This window comes from Mangifera indica, chromosome 5 (assembly GCF_011075055.1).
Source record: "Mangifera indica cultivar Alphonso chromosome 5, CATAS_Mindica_2.1, whole genome shotgun sequence".
Taxonomy (NCBI): domain Eukaryota; kingdom Viridiplantae; phylum Streptophyta; class Magnoliopsida; order Sapindales; family Anacardiaceae; genus Mangifera; species Mangifera indica.
Genome location: NC_058141.1, coordinates 565,827 through 575,410, shown reverse-complemented (window position 1 = coordinate 575,410; position 9,584 = coordinate 565,827). Strand labels below are relative to the sequence as shown.

General features: G+C 34.6%; 2 protein-coding genes across 2 annotated transcripts in view; both read left to right on the top strand.

The window, feature by feature from the left end:
- The first annotated feature begins 1,568 nt into the window (after nucleotides 1-1,568).
- Nucleotides 1,569-9,584, top strand: part of LOC123216888 (LEAF RUST 10 DISEASE-RESISTANCE LOCUS RECEPTOR-LIKE PROTEIN KINASE-like 1.1) — a 53,922-nt gene continuing 45,906 nt past the window's right edge. Inside the window, exon 1 of the mRNA XM_044637536.1 lies at nucleotides 1,569-2,214. Coding sequence (XP_044493471.1) covers nucleotides 1,791-2,214 — 424 coding nt within the window. The 5' untranslated portion in view covers nucleotides 1,569-1,790. The remainder of the gene's footprint in view (nucleotides 2,215-9,584) is intronic.
- On the top strand, nucleotides 7,507-8,508 carry LOC123216890 (PR5-like receptor kinase). The gene has a single exon (XM_044637538.1). The coding sequence runs from the start codon at nucleotides 7,507-7,509 to the stop codon at nucleotides 8,413-8,415; it is 909 nt and encodes a 302-aa protein (XP_044493473.1). The 3' UTR covers nucleotides 8,416-8,508.

Genomic DNA, 9,584 nt, shown 5'->3' with positions numbered 1-9,584 from the left:
TTGGTATGACTTTCAGCATCAGCAATCTTACAAAAATAATGTTCAGAAACTATTTTTGAATATATAAACCAAATGAGATCCATGAAATTTTATTTTTCTGAACTAAAAAATCATCTCTCTAGTTTCTCTTATTTTTTTTATGACAGCTTTTATAGAGATTAACAATAATGGATAAAAAGGGTGTAGTGTGAAAACTTTACAATTATACGGTTATTTGGGTATATTTAAAATATTTGGGGATAAATAAAGAATTATTTGTGATTGAAAAATAGATTACTAGATTTGCCTAAATAGGGCTGTGATAAGAGGAAAATGGGATATATAGATTAGTTAGGGCTATAATAAATAATATATCATCATGTGAAAGGGATATATAAAAGGCATGTGTATGGTCATATATGAGAGATTGTTTGACTATCTTATTATTATCCCAGACAATTGTATCACAAAAATTTGAATTTTTTTTCCGTGTAAGAGGAGTTGCTTCTGTGCGCCAACCTTCACTACGCGAAACAACTTATAATGAAGACAATTTTGTGGGACAACGTGAAATTAGAGGTGCTTAAAATTAGTTAGTAAACAAACTGAATTAATTTTTAAATTGAAAATATAACTAAAAAATAGGTATTTGAAAAATTGATTTGAATATTAATTTAAAAATATAGAAAAATCAGTTTTTAGTTTGTTTAATTTTTAAAATTGGTTAATCAAATCGAACTGATTTTAAAAAAGTTGAATAAAAATTTGATAAAATAATGAATATATTTTAAAAAATTAGAAAAAATAATAAAAATATAATAATTTTTTAAAATTTGGTTTAATTAATTAGTATTTTCAGTTCGATTTAAAATTGATTAATTTTTAAATTAATTCGGTTTAAGAATATGATAGTTAGCATTTTAAGACAGGAAATGGGTACTTTAGCCCTTATCTTTTGCCAATAATTGCGAGTTGGCCATTGTTAATCAGGTACGAGGATGACCAGTTTTGGAAAGCTACTTAAATTTAAATTTTGAATTGAATAATAATACAGTATTAATCACACCACTTTTTTTTTTTTTTTAAACAAAAATATCCTTTCTTAGCTTGATCTCATTGTTTGTCATCAACTAGTGAAAATTTAAAAACATAAAAACCATCAAATCTTAAAAAAAAATTGTAATTATAGATATTCTTTTTAAAATTTGTCTTAAATCACTTGACTAAGTCAAGGCCCAGTCCTAAACTTTTCTTATTCTTTGCTTTTCCAGTCCAAAACCTGCCTAAGTCAAATAAGCTGCTTTTTCAAGTCAACAGGCGCGTTCTGCTTTTTCGAGTCAACAGGCGCGTCAAATAAGCTGCTTTTTCCAGTCCAAAACTTTCGTCTCTAGCTAACCAATGAAAATGGGTTTCCCAACTGTAGTCTGCCACTGCAATTTTCAAGTCAACAGGCGCGTTCTGCTTTTGAAGGAGAAGCAACTCGGGTTCTATATTGAGAAAAAGAACAGTGAAGAAACATTATGATACAGAGAAAGTTTGAAATGGCTCTGACTCATCTTGTGTTTTCTGTCGTGTTCTTCGTGATCTTTGATCTTTTTCTTCTTTGTTTGGCTCAAGATGAAAGGAAAATCAATCCAAAATGTCCACCTTTCTCCTGTGGTTTACTGGGTGAGATCGGCTTCCCTTTCTCCAATCGAACGCATCCCGAGTGTGGCTTATGCATAGTAGATGACTGTGACAAAACTTTTCAGAAGATTCAACTGTGGAATCACGGGCCACAGTTTTATGTTTCAAGCATCTCTCAGGATAACATGGTCACCCTTCGTGACCAGGAACATCTAAACCTGTCGAGCCATAACTGCGGATCTTTAAAAAGGTTGTCTATTCCCATCTCTCCTTTTCTCTCTTTTGAAATCCCTTACAACCAAAACGTTTTCCAATGTCCTCTCACTTATAATAATCCCAAAGAGTCCATTTTGGCTTGCAATGACTCCAAACACTTGTTTCTCTACTATCTTCCTACTGCTAAATTGCCAGATCTTCCGTCTCAGTGTTTACATATTCCCTTCAGCGTGAATAAGACACGGCAAAGTGTTGAATATATCAATTTGTCGACTTATGTATTCGCCTTGGGAGTACATGTGACAAAAGAATGTCTTAGTTGTTATAAGGAGGGAGGGCAATGCCAGACTGATGGCGAGAGAAAGTTTAATTGCTCAGTGACAGCAAGAACAGGTATTACAGTGAATTAGAAGGACTCATTCCTGTTACTTCTATTCTTTCGTTCCATGTTTTACTTTTGTTTCTTTACTAGCTATATTTCCTGCATTTATAGGAACTGTTTTTAGTTTAATCATCATCTTGCCAGCATGATTGTCATTGATATATGGTTAATAAAAATGGCAAAAAATGAGAACAAATGTTAAACCACACGTATTTCTTAATGTACACATATGCCATTAAATCTATAAAACTCCAGTAGAGGGCAGACGAGGAAGGGTCTATCATCCTGTTATCATCTTCTGTCATAGCTTCAATGACTTGTTTTCTCACTCACACAAAAATCTGAGGCTACTTCTGCTTCAAATGCAACCAACAATAAGATTCTGTTGAATTAGGTAAGATTGATAAAACCTCTCCTTCATCTAAGTCTCTTGAACAAAGGCCAAGCGGGGAGTAAGGCACAACATCCCCTCCACTAGGCCCTGGGGTTACCAGGTTAGAACCCCCTCATTTAAGCCTCCTAAACCAGGCCAACTGGCAAGTAAGGCACAACCTCCCCTCTACTGTGCCTCTAGGTTATCAGGTTGGAACTTAACATAGACCTGTACTACAATGAATTTGGATGGAATTGTTGCAAACATTAGGCTTTGATACACATGATTGGGCTACCACAAAAGTACTATTGGGTTTTTCCCATCTAAAAGCTAACTCAAGGGGTGAGACTTACATACCCACCCACAACTTAATTACCACCCAATAAGTGATACTCGACAGTTCCTGGAGATAAGGATGTAAATTGGAGTAAAACTGCATGCAAATATATAGTTGCTGCACCTGTTCAATTAGAGGATGTGGGTTTGTAAAGATTAGCACATAGCTCCTGCACAAGCTTAGCATGACAAATAAAGAATGCATGCTTTCCACATGTTTATTGAACTCCTCTAGAACAAGTAGCTAATAATGACAGCAGAACACAAGGCATCCCCAGGCTGAGAGATATATTAAAATGGAGCCTTACCAGTTTCCAGATAATTGGCAGGTAAAATCGCTGTGTAAGACAGGATTCTGTGGTGTGGTACTGTATTGCTTGCTACTGCAGAAACCTCTCTGTCTGTTTGTATGAATTGCATGGATTCTGTGGTGCGGTATTGTTTTGCTTGCTAGTGCAGAAACCTCTTTGTCTGTTTTGTACGAATGTGTGCTCTTTGTCTGGCGGCTAAAGTTATTTATAAAAACTGTGTTAGGAGTATAAGTAAACGAGTGAGCAAAGAATTAGAGTTGAGGCAAAAGAGAACAAAGAAATCTGTTAATCTTCACCCTGTTACATTTTTATTTTATCTTAGAATTTTCTCCAATGTACGTGGGTTTTCCGTATTGAGTTTTCTTTCTATAAACTTGTGTGCCTGTATTTGAGTCTTTGTAATTTGTTTTTATCTGTGTTTGGTAACAATGTTCAGATTTTTTTTTTTTTTCTGTACGTCAAACCCCTTTCCTCTTTTTCACAACATTTTCCGACGGTTTTTCAGATGTCCACTATAAACTTCTCCAGAGTCCGTGAACCATTTAGTAAAAGTTCCATTTTGTTTGTTAATGCCATTCAAGATTTTTCTTCTCTGGGTCATTGTATAAACGCGTCTCAGTCCAGGTTTGGAAACCATGACTGCATCTGTTAGTTCAATCGATAAAATTAGAAATTAATTCTAAATTTAATCTAATTTATGTTAAAACTTAATTTAGAGTTTGAGTCACTCAAATTTGATTAAAATCGATAAATTTGATGGAATCAAATTTGATCAAAATTTGATTATTTTTAAAAAATTTGAATACTTTAAATTAAATTGAATCAATTTCAAAGGCCTATAAAAAAATATAATACAAAAAGTAAAATTAAAAAAAAAGAAAAAAAATGACATTTCATACCCATTTAAATAACTATTTAATGAAATGTGAAATAATATCGGTTTTAACATTTCGTAACATAATAAGTTAACTTTTAAAGTTTTAAAATATTATATGATTGTAGGATTAGATAATTTGTAAAAAGATAAATGTTTTTTATAGGTAATAATTTGAATAATTATGTTTTTTTGTATTATAAAATTAAAACATTTTTTCATTTAATTATTTCATTGAGATATTTTAATTCTTCTATTAAAGTGCAAAATTTGTCAATTATTTAAATATTATTTTTAAAAAATTTATTATAACTAAATAATAAATTAAATCGATAAATTAAACTGACTGAATGAGAAACCGCAGAGATAACAAATTCAATGACGTCCAGAGTTCTGAAACGTTGGTCAATCCAACATGGAGCCCATTAATGAGTTTCTGTACAGTAGCCAACTGTCAAGGCTTTTATTGTGGAAAAGTTCTACAGAAGTAGTCTTTGTCAGACCTTAATTGCACTTGTTTCGTTCTTTTTCTCAAGTCAACCGACTGCAATTTCCAAGTCAACTGGCGTGTCTGGGAGGACTGGCAAACTTTTCTTCGGGAAAGAAAGTGAACGCAGGAACAAAAATTTCTATATCATGAACGAAGTTAGTGCATGGCCATAGTTTATTCTCCAATGGCTCGCTTCTCTTACATAACTTTCTTTGTTCTCTCTTTCCTTCTACATTTTTGCTCTGCCGAAGAAGAGAAGAGGGTAAATTCAAGATGTCCAAGTTTCCGTTGTGGTTTCTTGGGCAATATCAGCTTCCCCTTCTCCAATCGGTCGCATCCGGATTGTGGGTTGGTGATTGTAGATAACTGCTCTGAACAATTTCCAAAGATTCAGATTGGGAAGGAGGCACATTGGTTTAGTGTTTCAGCAATCTCACAGGATAATATGATTAAAATTGAGGACCCATATCTTTTTGGAAACCTCAAGAAAAGTTGCGGCCGCAACTACTTGAAAAATTTGACTCTTCCCATCTATCCTTTTCTCTCTTTTCGTGTGCCCTTCATTCAATCCCTGTACGAATGCCCCCTCAATTACAATATCCCAAAAAATTTCAGTCGTGGCTGCAACAACTCCCAGCACTGTTATATCTATTACACAAACCCAATTGATAATCTTCAAAATGCTCCACCTCAGTGCTCACTTATTAACTTCCAAGTGAATAAGACACCAAAAAGTGTTGAATATTCTGATTTGTTTACGAGTTTATTCTCTGTTCAAGTGGATGTAACAAATGAATGCTTTGATTGTTTTTTGGCTGGAGGGCGATGCCAAACTGATAGAATGGGAAATTTTTATTGTTCTGGGACAAAAAGAACAGGCAACCGTAAGTTACAGCTTTTTACATAATGGTTTGTTCTCAATTTTATCTGTAGCTTTTTACTGATCTATATTCTATATAACAATTAACTTGTTGCAGGGGATGGGAAATTGAGATTTATGCTTGGCACTGGAATTGGTAATATCCCTTTTTAAGCAAATATTGTATTGTTTTTTTAATTTTTTGCTTATTCTCATGGTTTTAAAACCCTAACTAACCAATTTAACCAGTCTAATAGGACTTGTGGCTAGGGTTAGATTTGAGCCAAGTTAGCTCAAGTTTAATTGCTAATTTAGTTCGAAACAAACTCCCTTTAGATGAGTTTGAACTCAAACTCAAGCTAAGGGAGTATTGTACTGTCAAGCTTGAGCTCCAGCTTATAGGTGTTTAACTCGTTAGATTTACGACCTTGGAAGACCTTGAATCAAAACGGTCAACATAACATTATTTTGACCAATATACATCAAAACTACATTGTTTTGGGGGTTTACAATATCGAGTTAAGTTAAGTCTGAGCTTAGTTTGGAGTTGCCGCCAAACTCCATGAAAACTCCTTACTTCACTTTTACAATTCGGATGATTGGTGATATATTTAATTGATATGGTGATTTAGAAATATGCTAGAATAGGTATGTCGCGATTTAAAGACATCTTTTGTACATTAAACTGGGTTTGAGTTATTAGAAATTGCAATGCAAGTGAACACAAATTTTTGGAAATTTACGTTACGTGTTTTATGTCATATGACACATGATCGTGCATATTTGAGGAAATTTTCTTCTCATATTAGGGTAATACCATGAGAGTGTGAATTTGGGAATAGACACACGTCTGTGTGGTACAAGACACATGATTATGTGTCTTGCCCCAAATATACACACTTGTGTACTTAGAGTTTTCGTTGTGTGGATTAATTAACACACTCTTGTGTGAAGGGAAACACACCCCTATGTGTAAAGGATACACACCATGTATTTTTGAGAAACTTTGCGGTTAAAGACATGAGAAATTAACGAGAAAAATATAGAGTTTAGTTATGATTTGGGGAGCCGAGCCAAATTCAAACTTAACTTGGCTTGAGTCTAGCCTTAGTTGTGACCGGTTTCAGTGGACCAAATTTACCTATTATTAAATTGAGTAAATCACATCGAGCTATCGTTCAACCGGTAGGGCAATGGATAGGGTTGGATTTGAATCGAGTCCATTCGAGCTCCGTTCGAATGAGCCCGAAACGAGTCAACCCTATATAAGCTCGGTCGAGCTCAAGCTACTCGTCAAAATTTTCAATTAAAAATTTTAATACAAAACGACGTTATTTTGACTAATATGTATTAAAACGACGTCATTTTAATAACGAAATAGTAAAAAATTCAAGTTTAAAACAAGTCGAGCTGAATTGGAGTCAAGTTCAAGCTTGGCTTCCACGAGCTCAACGAGCTCGAACTCGAACTCGAACTCAAGCTTTGTTATATACAAATCGAGCCCAGCTTGAGCTCAAGTAAGCTGGAGCTCGACTCGCTCGAATCCAGCCTAGCAATGGGCATGCTGATAAATCCCAATCCCAATCCCAAAAATTACAAAGCATGCAGGCTACAAATCCATTGTTATATATAAATATAAGCCCAGTCAAAAACATTTCTTACTCTTTGCCTCTACTCTAGTTTTCCAGGAAGCATGACTTCATCTGGAGAATTAATTTTCCAGGGGCACTCATTGTCTTCAACTCAATAGTTTAAGATATGATGCAGATGCTAAAATCTATACAAAAAGTTGAATTATCATCTCTAAATCATTAAAATTTGTCATAACAAATTCAGATCTATATGTTCTAATGACTCCTTTTCTTTAATTAATTGCAGCTATATCAATCGTTATATCTGGAATGTTGATAGCTGTCGCCTTTTGCATCTACAGATCATCGCCATACACTTCAATGATGTTATGGAACAAGAAAAGTAAGAGTCACCAGAGCATTGAGCAATTTTTAAGGAAGCATGGACCACTTGCGCCTAAAAGATACAGTTATTTTGATGTTAAGATTATGACCAATTCATTCAAACATAAACTAGGCCAAGGAGGATATGGAGGTGTTTACAAAGGCACACTACATGATGGTCATCATGTTGCAGTGAAGGTTTTGACTGAGTCTAGAGGTAATGGTGAAGAATTTATCAATGAGGTTGCCAGCATTAGTAAGACTGCTCATGTCAACATAGTCACTCTTTTAGGCTATTGTTTTGAAGGTCATAGGAGAGCTCTTATTTACGAGTTTATGTTGAATGGATCTCTAGAGAAGTTCATATATGAAAAGAATCCATTAAAGTGGGAACTATTGTACCAAATTGTAATGGGAATAGCTCGAGGGTTAGAGTATTTACATCGTGGTTGCAACACAAGAATTTTGCACTTTGACATAAAGCCTCATAACATTCTTCTTGATGAAGATTTTTGTCCGAAGATCTCTGATTTTGGTTTAGCTAAAATTTGCCCCAACAAAGAGAGTATTGTATCGATGGGAGTTGCACGAGGGACTATTGGTTATATTGCTCCTGAAGTATTTTCAAGAAACTTTGGAGAGGTCTCTCACAAGTCAGATGTTTATAGCTATGGAATGATGGTTTTAGAAATGATTGGAGGAAGACAAAATAAAAATATTCAAGTTGATAATAGCAGTGAAATATACTTTCCACATTGGATTTACAAACGCCTTGAAGAAGATGAAGAGCTTGGATTGGATGGCATTTCAAATGAAGAGGATAAAAATTATATAAGAAAGATGATGATAGTGAGCTTGTGGTGCATACAAACTAAGCCCTCAGATAGGCCAACAATGAGTAGAGTGATAGATATGTTGGAAAGCAACCTTGACATGTTGCAAATCCCACCAAGGCCTTTCTTAACTTCTCCTTCAAGATTGCAACTAGATTCTTCGACACTGTCATTAAAGTAATATTGTAATTCTATGATGTACCAGATTGCCCCAACAAAGAGATTATTGTATCAAGAAAACTTGAATTCATCATCATAAATAGCTGCCATAGTTTAAAGTGTGGAAGACTCAACTATTTTCGATGATAAAATGCAGGTTGTTAATAACTGTCGTAGAGTGCAATGAAAGTATAACTAAATCTTAGGAAACGAAATAAAAATCAGTTACACAAAACAAAGACATATTAAGCAAACAAGCTATTAATACAAGAAATATATTTATATAAGAATTCAGGATAATGTAATTACAAATAAATCCCCCGTTAAATTACTTATTCTCGTGGAGATTCAACTGGGGAATATAATTAAATTACAACTGATCACCATTGAAGGATTGAATACAAATTTTTTTTAATTATATTTTTGGCTGCACAATCCTGACAACCAGTGGGAGGGTAAAGGACTGAAAAGGGAAAACAATTATGTAGTAAAAAGTTAGGCGGCCTTCAAATTAAATTCTCCAAAGATTGGTTTTCATCAATGTGCTCCCATCTGGGATACGCAGCTTGTTCAATTTTCACATTGATCTGTAGTCACAAAAGGGATGTTATCCTAAATTCTTATCCTCACCTAATCGCCTGTCACAGAAGGGGATGTTATAGCAAAACGAGAGCATCTATTCTTGCATGGTAATAGTAGAATCAACTGCCGTCGGAGAAAAAGTAGCAAAGCAATAAACAAATAAAAAATTTCTCAGGAATATCAACAACTGAAAAGTTGCCTTAAGTTGCACTTGAGCCGTTAGAGCTCAGTGTAAGCCGAACCAACCTCCACAGGAAATTATGGACACCGTAGTTGGTCTTGAACAAGTCAGCCAACAGTCCAGCATCGCAACCTCCAACTGTACCCCATAGACACATTATCCCTTATTCATTCAAGACGCTGTCACCTTTCAAGTCCCGAATTGCTCCCATGTCAAGATTTACTTTACTAACCTCCGAAGGTAAAGCCGATAACAGATAACCCTGTTCTTTCAATCTACATTTAAAATAACTTTAGATGGTTTGATATCATTCCCCAGCACATAATACCAACACCAAATTGACATTTATACAAACTCCTACAACTCCAAGTTTACAAACTCCTACATTTCCCCAATCACAAGAGCTTATTCCTTGTCAAAACCAATCT